Consider the following 20,642-nt stretch of genomic DNA (forward strand, 5'->3'; position numbering starts at 1 on the left):
TGTAGATAAAACATAAAGGTTTAAGTCTGTCTTGATACAGTGATAATAAATATTTTTAAATAAACATTTACCTATTTTTTTCTTCCTCTTGTAAAGGTGGCAAAGCATAGATGTCATCTTCTCTTTGAACTTGAGTAAGACTGGGTAGTGCTTCATCTCTAAAAAGTAGAGACATACTTAAATAGTGACGATAGGTAATAGTACTTTGAATCAACAGTGCTCCCCCAATGATTTCATAAACCATGCTTAGGAGGAGAGAAAGGGAAAAACACAGGGGCAATGGGTTTCTCCCATGCTGACCTGGCTGCCCAGGCCACAGCAGTGAAAAATAAGTACAGCCTTCAAAAAGGATTCTTGCTACAGTTTCTCGGTGCCTGGGCCACAAGCTCAAGTGCAGACACAAAATAAAGACTAACATAAAAGTAAAATGTAAGAATTTTTAAAAAGTAAAATATGTATGCAGTGTAACAGTATGGCTTTTCTTTATTAAAGCTAATTGACGCAGAACAAAGAGTTTTCACAACTTCAAATTACTAAGTGAAAGGGACATCCCATTTATCGTTCTCATTTCACCCTCTATTTTCTGCTAAGAGTTAAAACTAAGAAAAGGCGGCCAGTGGAATCCCATGCAAAAATTACCAAGGCTTAAATTAATCTTTAATTAATGTAATTCCCCTCTTGCCTTTTGCTTCTTAAGGCAGTTTTGATAGCTTGTCTTTTCAAAAATGTTTTCAAAAGCTTCTCTGTAGTTTTTCTGGAGTCATTGGTTGCCAAATCCTTTTTGTGCCTTCTCTTAGCCTGTGAAAAGAATGGCCACAAGATTTTATTTCAGAGTATATTAAAAACATTTCTGTGATTTTTCCCCATAGAATTTGGTTCTCTGAGTTTTTAGACTATAGCTGTTTTATTCAATAGTATATTCTGTAATTGCCATACCAGTGGATATCTTCAGGTTTCTCATATGTAAAGAACACCTAGTCTCCACCAGCTATTACTTAATGGACTGCTATTACATGTTTGGAAAACTATTAATTTACTTTCATTTTATTCTGAATGTCCTCGAGAAGCCTAAAACTTAATGAAATATAATTAAATAAATATTTCCCAAAAGGGATTACTAACTTATTCTTTAAAATGCCAATGCTATGCCAAAACCAATTTCTGATATTGGTTTTTCTAAAAATACATTACTTATATGTAACTCTGTCCTTCGATATTCAAGATTGTGTCATAAGAAATCCTAAAATGTATTGGAATATCTTGTAAGAAATGTAGGGCAAAATGGAATAGTTTCTAAGCTTCTGGTTGAATATAAGACAGAAATACCAAAACATCCTTTTCCTTTTCTGAAACTGAGATTTAATTTGACATGTAACATAGTTTAAGATATACAATGTGTTGGTTTGATACACTTATATATTGCAATATGATTGCTAAAGTAGAGTCAACTCCTTTATCAGGAGTTGGAGAATTGGAGATATGTTGTATAAGGGTACATACAAACTTACAACTAGTAAATAAATAAGTTCTGGAGTTCTCTTTGTCTTTCCAATTCTTCCAAAGGCTACCTGACACAGAGTACACCTTAAATAATTAAAAACTGCAACATTCAAGTCTAGACCTTTTACTGAGACAACAAATGTCCCCAAGAATTTACAAATGTATACTTTTATCCTAAGTCCTCACTTAGACAATATCTGTCTGAAACTATTACAAGGTGATGAGCTGACATTTTCAATCTAAAAAGGTCATATATCCAATTACTCCAAAGTTTACTACATTGTTCAAACTTTTTAAACTAATTTCAGAATAAAGAAACTCATATTCATTATTTTATTAATTCAAACTTGGCAACACATAACATTGCTCACTCCTAAAATTCAATTCACCTTTAAAAGAAGGCTCACTACCACGGATTATCCTCAATCTCAGATTCAAGAAGGCATTTCCCCTATAGGTTTTCTATAACGCTTTGAGCAACAGTAATATAACTGGAACAAATGTATAACACCTAAGAAGACACTCTAAAGGATAAACTCTTGGTTGTAACAATTTTAGAATTTTTATTAAAAGTTAAATTTTATCATTGTACTCATGATACAGTCTTATATATACATCTTTTTTAATTTTTTTATCCTCACCTGAAGGAATGTCTATTGATTTTAGAGAGAGAGTGAGGGGTAGAGAGAGGGAGAGAAACATTGATTGGTTGCCTCTCATGTGCACCCCAACCAGAAACTAAACCTGCAACCTATGCATGTGCTCTGACCAGAATTGAACCCGTGACCTTTCAGTTCATGGGACAATGCTCCAACCAACTGAGACACACCAGCCAGGGCATCATATATAAACTTTTTTTTTTTTTAAAGAAAAAGTATTCCTTTGTTCAAGATAATTTAAATTAAATTGGATATATGTCAAAATAAACCGTGGTTTCCAAAATTCTAAAGAGAAAATTAAAATTTCATCTGAACTTTTCTTTCTTTCTAAGATTGTGTAAAGAAAAAAAAAAGATTACTCTTACCAAAGTCTGTTTCTTCAACAGTGGAGTATCCCCATCAAAAACAAAGATAGGACGAATTCGAAAAAATAATAGTTTGCAGAGCCGATGAAACAAAGTGAGAAGATGAGCATTTTCTATTGAGTTCCCATGGCGATCTCGGACTCCTTTAAGTGCTTGGTTTAACCAAATGCTAATATCTAAAAGAATTGTTAACGAAAAACATTTTGGAATTTCTGTCCTCATCCTCCCAATTTCAAATTCCTAATAACTGATAATCATTCAAACCTTAAAACTGAAGATTCATTCAAAACTGGTTTAAAAACAAAACATGTTTAGCCCTGACAGAATCTACACAAAGCCATTAACTTTATTTGAACCCTTACTACTATTCACATACTGAATTTTCAAATCTTACATAAACACATACTTGCACCCTTTAAAAAGTCTAATAGCAAAAAAATACTATTTTAAAAATACTAATAATCTCTACAGAATTGTAGCAAATTAGCACAACTCTTTTGGAGAAAATCTTGGCAATTCATAGCAAAAAATTTAACTTGTTAATGACACTAACTAAACTAAACCTAAACTGACTTAACTAAAAATTCCACTTCCAAATGTTTAACCTCAGGAAATCATCATAGGTTTATAATAAGAGTTACTTATAAGAATGTTTGTTTATAATGATGAAAATATTTTAAAATTTAAGTTTTCCAATAGGTCTTTTTTAAGTAAATTATGATATACTGATTTGCTGGAATACCAAGGAGCCCTGAAAGATGGAAGTTGCAAAAAATAGAATCACAGGCACAGAAACGAGGAACAGAATGACAGTTGTTAAGAGGGGAGGTAGGGGGTTGGGAATGGATGAAAGAAGGTGAAGGGATTAGACAAAGAACATATATGCATCACCCATGCACACGAACAACAGTATGGGCATTGGTTGTGGGATGGGAAGGGCTGGAGGGAGAGGGGCAAAGAGGGAAAAATTGAGACAACAGTAATAGCCTAAACAATAAAAAAATAAAATTAAATTTAGAAAGATGGAAGTTACAGAAGCATGTAGTGAAAAAATACTTACAAAATATTATTAAAGGAAGTAAAACAGGTTCTAAAAGTATGGAAAATATAATTCCATTTTGTAACATATATTGTTAACTATAAAAACTAGAAATTTAGAAATCAAAATATTAAGAGAACTTATCTCTGCTGTAATTACATGTAATTTGTTTCCTTCTTGGAATTTTCTTGTATTTTGAAACTCTTCTAAAAACTGCTTTTTAACAAATTATTTTCCTATTTGTCTATAAGACAGAGGGACATGACACTATACTGGTTTTCCTGCTCTCAATCTCTTTGCCAGCTCTTCTAACTCACCATTAAAGTGCTGACTTCAGTAGTGATCACTCTCAGGTCCTCTCCTTTCCTCCCATCTGCACTATCTACTGAGGCTACCTCAGCTCCCCATACCACACCCTTTCCACTTATGTCTGTCTATCCCAGAGCTCTACCCTGACACCAGAACGATGGCCTTATTAACATCCCTAATCTGACGTATCACAGACATTTCAAATAAAGAGAGCATAAAATTGTGCTAATAGACTTTAATGAATTTTACAAATGTTAAGGTCCTTAAGAGTCAAATTATTTATTATTTGACACACATTTAAATGGTATAAACAGGAGATCCAAGATGGTAGAGGAGTAAGTGGAAGCCATACTAACCTCCTCCTAAGACAAATATGGAATTAAAACTAAATTGTGGAGAGATCATCCGGAACAAACAAGTGAACAATAGTGAGAGAGAAGCCTTATAACCCATGACAGACTGAAGAATCAGCTTCAGCACAACCTGACTGGTAGTGAGTGCAGTGGAAACACAGGAGAGCTGGCTGGGCACCCACAGGCAGCAGCTGAAGGGCCAGAGGGATATTTAAGCAGCCAGGTGGATCCCCCTGAGAAGTGTGGGGTCATAAACTTAAGCTGGAATCCCCAGAGCATCAGAGCCCAAAGAGTACACAGATAACATCCAGCTGTGAAAAGCAGCAGGGTTGCTCTCTGCCACAGACAGATGGCTAGAGAGAGAAAGAGCCGTTTAAAGAGCCAATGCATAACTTTTCATTTGCAGGCACTTAACCTGGGCTCTAGCAAAGCAGAGGGTGGTGGTGGACAGAGTGAACTAGAGACACTTGAGGAGACACTGTGGATGGAGGCTTTCTGGAGGGAACTGAGAGAATAACCACCAGGATCCCGGTGCTGAGTCATCCCCCATACAGCAGCATCCATCCTGCTCAGGTAGACCTCTCCCCTCAGAGTAGCAGCAGTCTGATGAGAAACAATAGCCCTGATCCCAGGAGGTGCTCTGCCCTGACCTATGGGGCTTAAGCCTGACTGCTGAGTACACAGTGATTAGATTAACAATTGAAGGAGTCAGCCACAGACAGTAAATACTGGTAGTATTGAACAGGCTGCCTAAGGTCAGACAGGGTCACCACCTGACATCACCAGAGGCAAATCCAGAAAGGAAAAACAGTGGTAAATACTAGACGCTACCAAGACAAAATCTACCATGGTCTTCTCCATGATTTGTGATATTTTCTTTCCTGCACAGTTTTTTAACTTTCATTTCTTGTCCTTTGAGTTTGTGCATATTAAGTTACTAGATTTTATACTATAGTTTATTTCAATTCACATATTTACCCTTCTCTTACCCCATTTTATCTTCTTTCCCCATTATTTTTGTTTCAAATTTTGTTTTCTTTCTTGCTACAACTTGTTTCCACTCCACACTCTTACTATTTCTCCCCCCGTCAAGCCTCTTAAGACCAATTTTCTTGTCAATGATCATCTCAGTTCTTTTCCATGCTCTTAAAATATCCACGTCCTCTATCTATCTTTAGCAATCTTTACTCATTGGTTGTGGATAGGGTAGTTGTGGTTGCCTTTTTTCCAATTTTATCTCTATATCTTCACTAATTTTGTATTTGAAATATCAAATTTCACTGTTACCATCTCCTATTCTTTTTTTATCTCAAATTTTAATTTTGCCCTCCCTCAGCCTCTTTTTTTTTTCTCTTTCATCTTTTTCCTTTTTTTTTTTCTTTTTGTCTCAAATTTTAATTTTTCCCTGTCTTAGCCTGGTTTTCATTCCTTACTCTTACTAGTCCCTCTACCTTTGTCATCTTGAAACCACTTACCTTTCCTCTAAACATCTCTTAAGCTATTATTTTTTCTATCTTTTTTTTGCCTCTTATTCTCATTCCACCTATATTAATTTTTTGTTGTTGTTGTTGATAGTACTGTGGTGAATCTTTCTCTCCAATTTGGTTCCTACTTTTTATTATTTAGTTTTTATCCTTTTTCTTTCTCTAGTTATTTTAATTTCTGTATAAGCCTAATACTATACATTTCCCTTCTCTTACTCCATTCCACATTCTTCATTCCCTTTTTTATTTATAATGTAAATAACACTTTCTCCCTTTGCATTGCTTTGATTCCCTACTCTTACTAGTGCTCATCCCTCTACTTTCTCAAAATCATTTTTCTTTCAGTAGGTCATCTCATATCCCCCTTCCTTTCTTATAATACTATTAATCTCTTTACACCTTTATTAATACTAGTTCATTTGCTGTTGATAGTGGGATCGTGGGGGGGGGGTTATTTTTGTGGGTGTTGGTTTGTTTCCTGGGCTTAGTGGTTTTGTTCTGACAGCACCTGCACAATAGCATACAAGATGTAGTGGAAGGAGTGACCCACAGTCAAACACCTGGAGGGAAGGACCCAACTAAAAACGACCTAACAACAATCAAAACCCAATTATGTCCATGGAGCCAACATACATGGCATAAAGGGCATCCCAAGAGTATCAAGTTTAGGAGATTAAGGAGACTTCACCACTGAATCCCACAGCTCTCCCACCATATAAGTTTACAACACAAAGACAGGGAATCAGAACAGATCAATTTAAGAAGCAGAAGTAAACAAGAAGGGTCTCCCAAAAAAATGGGAACACGAAGAAACAACCCACAATTGAAATGAAAGGAGGAATCCCCAGAAAGAGTGTAAATGAAATGGAGGCAAATAAACTATCAGATATTGAGTTCAAAACAATGGTTATAAGGAAGTTCACTGAGCTCACAGAGAACTACAAAAAACTACAGGGAAGCTACAAGGAATTTACTGTGAACTACATCTGCATGAAAAGGACACAGAAACTATAACATGTGCCAGAAGGAAATGAAGAATACAATTTCTGCATTGAAGAACACAGTAGAAAGAACAAAAGCATGCTGGATGAAGCAGCGGATTGAAACATCGAGCTGGAGGACAGGTAGGAAAAAACTCCCGGGAAGAGCAAGAAAAGGAAAAAAGGCTCAAAAAAAAAAAAAAAAAAAAAAAAAACCAAAGAGGGGTTAAGGAAACTGCAGGACCACATGAAATGTAAAAATATCCATATAACAGGGATACCAGAAGGAGAAGAAGAGGAGTAAGGGATAGAAAACCTGTTTGGAAAAGTAATGATGGAACTTCCCTAATTTGATGAAAGAAAAAGTCACACAAATCCAGGAAACACAGAGAGTCCCAATCAAGATGAACCCAAAGAGGCCCACTCCAAGACACATCATAATTAAGATGGCAAAACTCAAAGACAAAGGGAGACTCTAAAGGCAGCAAGGGAGAAACAAGATGTGACATACAAGGGAACACAAGTAAGGCTAGCAGCAGACTTCTTGACAGAAACTCTACAAGCCAGATGGGAAGGGTGAGAAATATCCCAAGTAATAAAAAGCCAAGGCCTGCAACCAAGACTACTATACCCATCATCACTCTCATTTAAAATGGAAGGTGAAATAAGGAGTTTCCCGGACAAAAGGAGGCTCAAGGAATACATCTCCACCATACCAGCATTCCAAGATATGCTAAAGGTACTGCTTTAAGAGGATGAAGAAAAAGAGTGTGGGAGAAAACACAAGTATAAAGGGAGTAAAATGGCAATGAATAAGTACCTATCAATAATAACTTTAAATGTAAATGAATTAAATGCTCTGATCAAAAGACATAGGGTAGCTGAATGGATAAGAGAACATGACCTGCGCATATACTGCCTACAAGAGAACCACCTCAGAACAAAAGACCTACAAAGACTGAAAGTGAAGGGCTGCAAAAAAAAAATATTCCAAGCAAATGGACAGGAAAAAAAAAACCAGGGTAGTAATATTTATATCAGAGAAAATTGACTTCAAAATACAGGCCATAAAGAGACACTGAAGGACACTTCATAATACTCCAGGGAAGGATCCACCAAGAAGACATAAACATTGTAAATATATATGCTCCCAACATAGGAGCACCCAAATATATAAGGAAAATCTTGGAGGACTTCAAGAAAGATATAGACAGCAACATACTTATAGTAGGGGGTTTTTTAAACCCCACTGTCAACAATGGATAGATCTTCCAAACAAAAATATCCACAAGGATATTGTGGCACTGCACGACACACTACATCAAATGGACTTAACTGATATATATAGAACCTTTCATCCCAAAGAAGCAAAATACACATTCTTTTCAAATGCACATGGAATATTTTCAAAGACAGACCATATGATAGGTCACAAAACAAGACTCAGCAAATTCAAGAAAACTGAAATCCTATCACTCATTGTCTTGGACCACAAGCACACGAAACTAGAAAATAGATTCAATGAAAACAACTCAGTAACATTCAAATACATGGAGACTGAATAGCAGGCTATTAAACAATGAATAGGACACTGATGAGATCAAGGAAGAAACCAAAAAGTTTCTTGAAACAAATGAAAATGAATACACAACAGTCCAAAACCTATGGGACACAGCGAAAGTTGTTTGGAGAGGGAAGTTCTTGGTGACACAGGCCTACCTGAAAAAGATAGAAATATTTCAAATAAACAAACTAACCCTCCATCTATAATAACTGCAGAAATAACAACAAACAAAGCCCAGAGTGAATACAAGGAAGAAAAATTAACCAAGATCAGAGTAGAATTAAATAACATAGAGACTAAAAGAATAATTCAAAGGATCAATAAATCCAGGAGCTGGTTCTTTGAAAAGATAAACAAAATTGACAAGCCTTTAGCCATACACATCAAGAAAAAAAGACAGAGGACCTAAATAAACAAAACCAGAAATGAAAGAGGAGAGATCACAACTGATACCACAGAAATACAAAGGGTTGTAAGAAATTACTATTAACAGATATATGCCAAGAAATTTGAAAACCTGAGTCAATGGACAAATTTCTAGAAACATATAACCTTCCAAAACTGAATCAAGAAGCAGAAAGCCTGAACAGACCCATAACAGCTAGTGAAATTGAAGCAGTAATCAAAAAACTCCCAGCACACAGAAGCCCTGGACCAGACAGTTTCACAGGAGAATTTTACAAAACATTTAAGAAAAAGCTAACCCCTATCCTTCTCAAACTATTCCAAAAAATTCAAGAGGGAAAACTCCCAAACTCTAAGAGACCAGCATCATCCTAATCCCAAAACCAGATAAAATCACAACAAAGAAAGAAAACTGCAGGCCAATGTGGCCAACTAACATAGATGCTAAAATCCTCAAGAAAATATTAGCAAATCTCATCCAGGAATACATTAAAAAGATCATACACCATGATCAAGTGGGATTCATCCCAGAGATGCAAGGATGGTACAATATTCACAGATCAGTAAATATGACACATCACATAAAAGGAAATACAAAAATCACATGATCATATCAATAGATGTGGAAAAAGCACTTGATAAAACATAGCACTCATTTATGATAAAAACACTCAGCAGAGTGGGAGTAGAGGGAGCATACCTCAACATAATAAAGGCCATGTACATGAAACCTACAGCCAACATCACACTCACAGGCAAAAACTAAGAGCTTTCCCACTAAGATCATGAATAAGACACTAGGCTATAGATGGTAAAATGACCCATTTAATTTAGGGATCTAAGAGTAAAGTATGTCATGGGTAATTTCCTTATTAAAAAAAACAAAAAATCTGAATGTGTTTCAGATATATAAATTTGATTCCCATGAAAATGAACAAAGCAAAATCAATTATAGAACCAAATATACTCAAGTTATAATAATCTCCATACACATACATATATATATGAGGTTATCATTATAACTTGAGTACATGTGACAGTCCATTTTAAATGATTCATTCTTTCAAAAAAAGCCCCAAAACCCCATGAAAATGACTATTTTCGAAAAGAGCTTCTGAGACTTCTGAAAATAGATACAGTGGTACCTTGGTACTCATCATTAATTTGTTCTGGAACTCATGACGTGTGCCAAAACCGAAGAGGATGAAGCAAGCATTTTCTCTTGCAGTGTGGCCTCCTGGCTCATACAAGTTCTAGAAAGTGCAATGAGTCCTGAGCAAGTGCCAAGTGCTGAAATATATTTTTCTCTCAAAATGCGATCAGTACACGGTTTAATGAATTCTGAAGCTGACGAGTACCGAGGTATGACTGTAATTTAAATTAAATGCTTTGCCTTTCCTTACTTTGGGCCACTTCCTAAAAACAGGGAATGTTGAACTTCATGTGCCATCTCAAGGATTCTACAAATAATTAACTCTTCATTTGGGCTGCAATGTAAAACGGCCTAAATATTTGCTGTAATTTAAAGGCTCCCATGACTGAAAACTGCTTTAATTCACATACAGCTCTATAAGAAAATACTTAAAAAGCAGTGATTTGAGGAACCATAAGAGGGTAGCAATATAGCATATTCTTAAAAAACAAACAAAAAAAACTTTCCTTTTCCCCCTAGGTACACTGCACAAGAACTTTTAAGCCCAAATCCATTACAGATGTATTTCAAGATTATTCACATTGTACAAAACACAATATAACATTAATTATATTATGTATAGGTTCTCATTTAGGGAGCTAGTGTAAGGTACCACCTGCTTCTAGTAAAGAACAATCAAAAATGCTTGTAATCAAAAGTAAAGAAAACGAAATTTCAAAAACAGCATTCACATGTTTTGGTAACAGACAAAAAATTTCATTCCAAACACACAAACAAAACCAGCCAAACATGTACAAAAACAAGTCCTTAAAAGTCCACCATAGGGGCTGAGAGGAAAATAATTTATTGTACATCTTTTGAATTTTTTTTCAGTGCAGTGTAGTACCATATAAATGTCCTATTCCGAATATTTACTTGTATGTTTATATTTTAAGGTCAAAACACTTGTCCACACTATCCCTCCTCTAACGTAAATGGTGCAACATTCAATACAGCAGGGAACACTACCGGTAGCAAACCCACTTCATTTTTTCCAAACTTTACCACTTTATCAGTACCAGACGCTATTCTAAGCTTCCTTCATTTAAATGCTCCCTTTATTCCTCATACCAGCCTTCTGTGTGTAGATACCCTCCCCTCCACTTTCCAGCTGAGAAAATTAAAGCATTGAGAAGCATAAAGCACTGTCAACCTAAGGGATAAAACCACGATTCCAATTCAGAGTGGTACAATCGCAAAGAGGGAGGAAGGATGGCGGGTAGTAAAAGCTGAAGAAATTCTCACCACAGGGTGACACCGCCATTCTACTAACGTCACTCTGCGCCCTAGGGAGAGAGGCGAGAGGGAGTAGGCGGGACGCGAATCACTGCATCCCGAATACTAACGCTGAGTTAAGGATACCCACGGCAAGGATCTTCCCTTCCAGCGTTTCCGGGCTGATCTGCCGCCCGGAGCACTCCAGCAACTTCCAAAGCCCCTGGACTCCCATGAAGTTAGAGTGTCTTTAGAGCGCAACTCGATGGTAGGGCCACGGAAGACGTTTTATTCCAATTCTAAAATCGGATGCCCCACCGCCCCGAACTCCGGAAGAGATACCCTGCTCCAATTTAGGAAAGGCGGTTCCCAGCGGCTGACACCGCCTCCCTGAACAAAGACGGAACCAAAGAACGGTGAATGGCCTAAAGCGGGTCCTTTTCGCCCAGCGCTTTGTCCGAAACGTCTGCACTCTTAATGGAAGACCGGATTGAGGGAACTGCACAGGTGAGATGAAGAGCCTGCAAGCGTCCCTCTGACACAACCTGCCTTTCTGAGTGGGGGTGTAAACCCACGCAAACAGGAACTCTGGGATTTCCTTCTGATACAATGCGCACGCAGGCCGGAAGTCTCGCTTCACAGTGCCTACGTTTATTTGCTGCGCCGCTGCACTCAGGAAGTGAGGGGTCAATCCCGCCCCAATGTTTGTCGCGTCAGTGCCGTTTCTTCCGCGTTGGCGTTCTGTCGCACGTAAACGTTAAAACTGTGTGCAGTGTCTACTTGCTGCGGTGTTGGTTTTCTACGGGCTTTTTCGGTATCAGTTTCTCCTTACTGGTTGCCACTAATATTAATAGTGAAAACTATTAGTACTAAGTGTCGTTGGCACCTGAAGCGACAACAGAAAGGTGGATGCTTGGCTGGTGTCTTTTAAGTATTTGTTGGGTAACTTTTAGTAACGAGGTAACTTGTAATAATACGCTGTAAAGCCTTAACCCTTCAAATATAGTTTCCGTTTCTCTTGCATGTAAAATTTGGGATTCTACAGCTTGTGGTTCAGAAAGGACGAAAAACTAACTGCCAGAGAGGCTCCTGGAAATGCAGTGGCTCAGGAACCCTTAGGCCAAGATTCACATCCCCACCACACTTTATAGTGTATACTGTTCAAGTAACATTTATTTAGAACTTGTTTCTTCATCTGTAAACTGGGCATAAAATCAGTCTTGCAGACTATTTTAGCTAGAACCAGAGCTAATAGTATGCAAAGTGCTTACACTAGTGGTTACTCAATAAATTTATCATTACACACATCTCACACATACTGGTTCAAATTTGAACTATTGAAACTAGATTCAGACTCAGTGAAAAGTATGATTTAAATGAGGACGTGATTTAGTTAATGAATGCTTTATGACAGAAAAAAAACATATGGAAAATTCACTTAAAGCAAAATCATTGCTGTCCCCAAAGAGATGTTTCACAGTAGCCATGTTTAGTTGACCTAGTAACACCTAATAGCCTATCAGGGATGATCCTGACAGTGCTTTTTTGCATTTCCACCATGTGTAACATAACTCCCAGAAATTGTTCTTAGTTGTATTTTACAGAGATTAATATAATTGCCTAATCAGTTTTTGTCTCCCTCCAATGGAGTGTGGACTGTTTATTTACCGAAGCTAAGAACTATTTTTTGACTTCTTTCCCCCTCTCCTTACACCTAGCAGGGATTCCGTAAGTATTGCCTAAATAATCTTTTCAGCGTCTAGTCTGAAGCTCTACAGTGCATCTTGCACCCTGATGAATGAATTTCCTCCCAAATCAGGCAGAGATTACTCCATATCCAACCTGAGTCATGTAACTCTATGTTAGTGGGATGAACTGTGTCCTCCTCCAAAATTATGTTGAAGCCCTAATCCCCAGTAACTCAGAATGTGACTGTATTTGGAGACAGAGCCTTTTAAAAGTTGATTAAGTTAAAATGAGGCCTTCAGGGTGAGCCTAATCCGCTCTGACTGTGGTCCTTATAACAGGAGAAAAATCAAGGCACAGAGAGACACCAAGGGATGTGTGTATAGAGAAAACACCATGTGAAGACATAGTCAGAAGGCAGCCATCTGCATGCCAAGTAGAAAGCCTCAGGAGAAACCAAAACCTGTTAAAACCTTGATCTTGAACTTCTAGCATTCAGAACTGTGAGAAAATAAATTTCTGTTGTTTAAGTCACCCAGTCTGTAGTATTTTGTTATAGTCCTAGCAAACTAAGATACCCTATGATCCTAAGCAAGTTCCTTCACCAATAAGAATCTGTGAATAAAATGGAGGTCACCAACTTCTTGGGGATGTTCTGAGCTCAGCAATTTAACCTGAAACGCCTACTGGGTAATAGTGCCTAATTCGATGAGTGAATGACTGAGGGAGAAAACGCTGTGGGTACAATTGAGATATAGAATGTGATGTATGCTAGAGCACCTTACCTGAGCCCCTCAAGTATCTGGGACAAGGCAAGTGGGAAAGTGTTATACTTGCTATATCAGCTTAGCCTAATAATGGGGAATAGTAGTGGGAAAATAAGTAGTTTCAGGATTTTAGGTAAGTGAACATTTTTATATCTACTATCTGAGAGGTACGTATAAAAAAAGTAGCCAATGTGAACATGTGAATACTCTTAAGTGTTTTTAAAACCAGAGCAACATTTCTTAAAATACAAAATATTCTTTTGAAGGAACAGCAACTAAGGGATGTCTGTCTGACTTACAAGGAATTGGCTCTTTGAGATGCTGTTTAATGGGTTATCAAGTTTCTGAACAGTAACATATACATCTGGAGTAGTAATAATAGCAAGCACTTAAATAGCAATTCCTATTCAAAAAGCACTATTCTGAACACTCTACATGTATTAACTTACTTGTTCTTCAAAACAATTTATAAAATAGATACTGTTGTCCCCATTTTATCAATGAGGAAATAAGCACAGAAAATTTCATCTTAATTTGCCCAAGATGATACAGCTAGTAAGTGCAGAGCCAATATTTAAACCTTTAGTGCTTCTGTGGAGACTCCTAAGAGATGTTGACCAAGAAAATAAATATGATGAGAATGCTACTAATATTGAAAGAGAAGTGTGCAGTAACTTGCTTATCGTTTCTGGAAGAGTGTAAACCTCAGTGAGCTCTTAATAACTGTCAAACTTGTAAGCTAAACTATTAAGTGATCCTATATATCAAGATTTGAGTGTTTGTGGCCAATAAGCAGTCTGTATAAATTCATCCTCTTAGGTGTCACTCTATTCTTGATTTTATGTTGCATCTGTCTCCTTTCCTTTCAGCTCTTTCTCTTCTCTGAAATATCCAAACTATATGAAATTGCTGATACTCAACCATGTTTGACCTACAAAACTCACTTCATTTCTTCCAAGCTAAAAGAATTAAATTTCCTATTTCCTATTATAAAGTCTTATACAAATCTAAAATTATAGTCATAATGCATATTATTTCATTAACTATAAAAGTCAGATACAAGATGGTTTCTTATAACATACTACTTAGAATTAAAAAATCAGCATGTCTTCAAACAAAATTGTAATACTCCCTAAAACAAAGATTCAAAACATTCACATGATTAAAAGTAGAAAACAAAATTTTATTTGATGAAAACTTCTTAAAAGTTCCATATGACAAAATCAACAACCTACAAATCTCTTTTAGTCCTTTGCATTTCAAGCAAAACAGTCCCTTCAGAAAAATGACCATTTCATAATATATATTCCCTTTTGTAGGCTTAGGCATGTCTGAGTGATTAAATGGATATAAAATTCAAAAGAGAAGAAAATTAAAATATTCCTAAAATAAAAATCTGAACCTTCTTGAGATGTATTGCAATATGGTACCAACATATTCAGCACCTTGTAATAATAATCAAGTCACTGATTTGAGTTCTGGAACATTTGAGATAGCATATCTAACCTGATATGAAAGAACAAAAGATCCTAGTCATTTCTGAGTAATGAGTTGACAGCATAGGACTGTCAAGTACAGAGGAGCTCAGATATATGAAATCCACACTTCTGAACTATTTAACACACCACCTTCAAACAACTAATTGTCTATATGTATTTTAAAAAGAAATACTTCAAGAGTTTGAAATATGGTAGTTGCCTTCTGAGTGTCAAGGCATCCCAAATACGTCTTTAATGCTCTTATCAATATATGACTCCATATTGAGGGACCAATCAAGTATCAGATCTCATTTCACAGATTACCTTGGATATAGGAACTATATCCACTTATTCTTTTACTCTCCCTAAAACAGGGTTCATTGTAGACTTATAGAAGTCTTTCAAGACCTAAAGTTCTTGTCAATATTTGATAGTAACATACCAAGTCAAGAAAGTCAAGAATATCCTAAAACAGTGCACTAGGTCACCCATTTGCACCAATAGAAAGGATTAGTTTCTTAAGTCTTTTTCTCCTTCGCCTCTGTTGAGAATCCTGAGAAAGTTAACCAGTAAACAAATGAGGCAAGCAAGATACTGCAACAAGTAAAAGAACTACTAGATTCACTGAAAAATTTTAAATGAGCTTTCACCATGAGAGAAAACTAGAAATCAACAGCCCCATTTTTTTTTAAAGGGCAGGTGGTGCCTTACATCATGAACTTAGGAATAAAACTATCTACAACAAATGCCTTGGGATCAAGTCATTCAGCATGTCAAGCTTAACTATTTCAAATCATGATGTTATTAAGTAAATTTGCATTTGTTTATTGGATTTTGTTAAATTGTCCAGAATGTTTATATACTCTAATTTAAAACAATAATCTGTGCTTATCTGCTTATTATCTGAAATCACCCATCATAATAATATACAATCTTAAGTACTAAAGAACTACAGGGTTATGTTTTGTACCACAAAATCTGTTCCTATTTAATGTAGACTCAATCAAATCTTCTACTGTCTCAATGCAGTCCTGTATAGACCAGTGCATAACACGAGTTTTTCAGTACCCAGCATAGTCAGTCATTCCCACCATAATCACTGTAACCCTGGTAGCCACTGTTCCTTCTCTCGTGGATACTGGACATCTTTTTCCATGCTGAGTCCTGATGGAAACCAGCACTGAAAGACCGGCCAAGACGCCCATGATGCTTCTTGGAGATATTGTCCTCACTCTCAGATTTGGCAATTCCCTGGCCATGTGTTGTTGGAGGTTGTGACTCTTGTCTAATGGTTCCAAATGGAAAGTTCCAAAGGCCAAATCTTTGCCAACTAAGTCTCTGGAATGCTATAATACAATGCAAATTTCCCCCAACCTGAGAAGGAAAAAAAGTTGGGTGAAGAAAATGATGGGAAACAAACTGTTCCTGTGAATTCCCTCATTTTGCCCCCATTCACCTGCCTCAAAACAGTACTTATCCTTTCAGATGTCATCAGATCATATTATCCTGTATCTTCCCTGACCAGCTGCCATTCATTACAAAACTATAACAATGCCCACACCTTTGTCAATATCTGACAGTAAAATTCTAAGTCAAGAATATCCAGAGAATAAAGGGGAGGAAAAAAATGGGACAACTATAATGAATAAAATACACTTAAATAAAAGAATATCCTGAATCAATGCACTGTCACCCATTTGCACCAATAGAAAGGATTAGTTTCTTCAGTCTCTTCTCTTGAACCTCTTTATTGAGAATCCTCAGAAAGTTAACCAGGAAATAAATGAACCAAAACATCTTTCCCCCATATGTCACTCTCACACACTATAACTTCCCATTCTGCCCAATTCAAACACCACCATTCCTCTTCCTGTCCTACACATTCTTCACTGGTTAGTAGGATTATATCAATGGGATCTACCTATCTCTGAGAAATACCCCCAGAAGTTTTGTTTGTATACATGACTCTGCCCCAAGACCACAGTTAATATGGCTCAGGAGTAAACACCTGACTCAAACTGGGACAAGACTATGGAACAAGGCCTGAAGCAGGCCAGTCTCAGTCTAGACTGCTCATCTGAAAAAGATAAATATGATGATGATCTTCAGGAAGCAAATAATCAGGTAAAAGGATAAAATATAACTCCCAGAAGGATGAGAGAGGCTAGCTACTTGGCCCCTGCTAACATTTTTTTACATGGTACCAGCCCCTTATGAATTCAGGCCACCCTCCTTGCCCTTTCATTTTAAATACACTCATGTCCTTAAAATAATTTTCACTTTTCTGTCTAAGATGGTCTGAACTAGATTTATATTATTTAAAATGTGGAGTGCTGAGAAAAATACTGCATTTTAGCCAGTTGAAAAATACCTTCAAATACAATGGTGGTGTTACCTTCTTAGTTTTTCGATACTGCAGCCCCCTCTCCAAGTGACGAATATCTAGAAATTCTGGATTTTGAGTATTTAGATCCGTTACAATATCTGCCCATCTATAATTAAGAAAGAAAAATAAAGCACAATTTTCTTTTTAGTACAAAAGACCATTGTAATGGAACTTTCCACATGAGCAATATTCTGCAATATTACCATGGCAATAAGTCTCTCTCTCGGGATTGTTCCACCTACTAACCTGTAATAAACTCGTTTTTATGACATTTCTGTTTATGCAACTATTGCCAAGTTTCTCAGTTTAAAAATGGTTAGTCTCCCTATGAAATAAATATATATCAACCTATTAGATGACATCCTGCAGGCTAAAGTATAAACAGTCTCAATTGGAGTCAAGTACATTTACAAAAGCCTTAAAAGTTAACATACTTTTATTCACAGATATGATTGTGTGAAAGATCTAAAGCAGTTACAAATTGCTTTGTATTGAAAAACTGTTAACTAATAAGTGAATTTGGTAAAGATGCAAGATTAAAGGCCTATATAGAAAAACCAATTATATTTCTGTACACAACCAGAAAATAACTGAGAAGTTAAAAAATCAATTTACAACAGCATCAGAAAATATACTTAGAGAAAATTTTTAACAAAATACATGTAAAATTCTGCTTTGAAAAATATAGAACAGTGCTGAGAGAAATTAAAACTACTTAAGTAGAGATAAAGTCTATGTTCACAGATTAGAAGAGTCCATATTGTTATGATGGAATTCTCCACAAAATAAACTGTGGATTCTCTGGATTTTATTCTAATCAAAATCCCAACAGACTTTTCAGCAGAAATTGAAAATAAAAAGTTAACATACTTTTTACAGTGAATAGCAGGATGTTTTCTACTTGATTCTCCAATTAAAATCCAATATTCTACTTCTTGTGGTGAGAGGGGACCCCTGCTAGATTTAAAATACATTCACAGCAAACTTAATAAAGGTCATTTGCTCCCTTGAAAATACTACTTCAATTATATATTATTAAAAGATATACTAAAGTTTATTCAAAGAATGCATTCATTAATGCTAGAATAGATATTGGAGTTTAGGCTTGAGCAAATGTCTGAATGCAATTAACAGGAAAACATATATTAAATTTTGGTCTTGATCCCCTATTACAAAATCTAGGATTAACAAAGTTGACATATAGTACATCTAAGCATCTAAGAGGGGGGAAAAAACCTTAGCATGCTCCCAGAATTCCTGAGCTACTCTTCTCCTTTTACTATACATTCAAAAAGTTTCAAAGGACATCCTAAAAAGAAAACCCTAAGGTAATGATTCACCTGTTAAACTGTTAAACATACCAATGCCCTAATCCCACCATAGGAAATTCCAATTTTAATACGTCAAGAGTGGAGACCAGGCAAGGATTTGCACAGTTTGAAAAGTATCTCAGGTGATTCTTAGAGAGAGGTGGCAAACTCTCCTCTAAAGGGCACAAAGGAGAAGTACCTAATTTTTTATGTTTTACATGTGATAGATATCTGGAGTAAGGTGATGTTGTAGGATGAAACCATAGAAGAAACAATAGGAATATACCTCACCTCCAGAGAGATGAATAAAACATTTCAGGATCTGGAGAAACCCAGTAGTTTCCTTATTGCTCCACATTCACAAAAATATAATGTCCAGCATCCTAATTCTCCCAGTTGCTTCTGCCTGTCTCAGGATCCCTGCCCCACAACCTCCACCCCCATGCAACCTCCACCTAGTGCCTTCAGTGGCATACAGAGTTCGCAAGGCCTCCAGCCTCAAAACACCCATCCTATGCCCATAACCAAGCCATATTCTCTCAGCCTGACCTTTGTTCCTATCTGAGAGAACAGTGCTACCTCTTCCTCCTCTTCAATTACCAATTCCACCAACCCAAGTGTGAACAAACTAGAACCTCAGCTGGCTGAGGATAACCATGCCTATCAATACTTTTACTCAAAGTATTCATGGCTTCTGTTTTCACCATTTTCAAATGGGACACTTCTTCCTTTGCTTTTAAGTATCTTGGCATTATCTCAACCCAGCATGAAGAAAATCTGCTAAGGAGTGAAAAGAGTACTAAAATTCAGTCACCCGTATGAATTAATTTTTTGAATAAATAATGTTTTAAATAAGTAAATAAAAGTTAATCAAATACAATTCTGCCAAAGAATAAGCTCAAATGTTTAAAGAATAATCTTCATGTAAGGAAAGCAAATCACTAAGTCTTCCAATTTCTAAGCACTAAATATTTCTTAAATGCTTTCTACTGCATATTTTATGGTCAAGTATCCACATAACATACAGAAATACTCACCTGAATGCTTTATTAGCTTTAACAGGGGTGGCTTCAAAGCCAATTGGACAAAAGTAATGATTTTGGCAATGATAGATATAAGCCAGCGATTCATCTTTTAAACCATGAGTTAACTTTGACAAGGCCCCTGATGCTACAAAAAACAAAAACAGAGATCATAAAGCACTACCTATGCTTTACACAAAGCATAGTTAATGACTGAAAAAAGAGACGTTACTCGGAACACACTGACATTATGGGGAAAAAATGAGAAGCTATTGATGACACAAAAAAATATTAATGAATGTATTTTCAACTTTACCCTTTAGAATAAAATTCAGATAAATAGAAAAACTAAAAAACTGAAATATGTCCTTGTTTACCAAAACCTTCTCATAACACACATACTTGCCTATGAGATTTAATTACCATATGAAACCTAATACCTATTGCACATAGCAATGGTCTCAACTGTTCTGGCTGAACACATCTATCACTAGAAATTTCGGAATAAACATGCACATTACAAGTATTTTTATTTATAAACTATGCATACTACTGTACTAATATGATTTTTGTAAGAAATATACAAAAAGTGGGAATTTTTAATTATATTAAAATAGACATTCTAATATGTTCTTCCCATACTACAGTGATCACCTGACACAGTTACAGTGTATACATCCCAATTTGAAGACCACTGAGATATATGAATATAAATTCCAGATGATAAAATTCTCCCCCAGTAACACACAATTTAATCTTTCTTCAAAAGTTACACAGACTACCCTGGCTGGTGTAGCTCAGTGGATTGAGTGCAAGCTTGCAAACCGAAGGGTCACTGCTTCGATTCCCGGTCAGGTCGCATGTCTGGGTTGTGGGTCAGGTACCCAGTAGAGGGCACATGAGAGGCAACCACACATTGATGTTTCTC

At 36.3% G+C, this 20,642-nt stretch overlaps 1 protein-coding gene across 6 annotated transcripts in view; it reads right to left on the minus strand.

Moving 5' to 3' along the window:
• The window catches only part of BIVM (basic, immunoglobulin-like variable motif containing), a 74,895-nt gene that overhangs the window by 22,868 nt on the left and 31,385 nt on the right, over nt 1–20,642 (minus strand). For 4 of the 6 annotated variants that reach the window (XM_053916433.1, XM_045186601.2, XM_045186599.2 and 1 more), the window contains 4 exons: nt 19,730–19,862; nt 18,253–18,339; nt 17,368–17,488; nt 14,681–16,370 (listed from right to left, as the gene is read on the minus strand). In XM_053916433.1, coding sequence (XP_053772408.1) covers nt 16,074–16,370; nt 17,368–17,488; nt 18,253–18,339; nt 19,730–19,862 — 638 coding nt within the window. In that variant the 3' untranslated portion in view covers nt 14,681–16,073. Of the gene's footprint in view, nt 1–71; nt 159–682; nt 799–2,524; nt 2,701–11,212; nt 11,653–14,680; nt 16,371–17,367; nt 17,489–18,252; nt 18,340–19,729; nt 19,863–20,642 lie in introns of those variants that run through there. The other 2 variants (XM_053916434.1, XM_053916432.1) reach the window with 2 other exon arrangements.

The sequence above is a fragment of the Desmodus rotundus genome, chromosome 13 (assembly GCF_022682495.2).
Source record: "Desmodus rotundus isolate HL8 chromosome 13, HLdesRot8A.1, whole genome shotgun sequence".
NCBI lineage: Eukaryota > Metazoa > Chordata > Mammalia > Chiroptera > Phyllostomidae > Desmodus > Desmodus rotundus.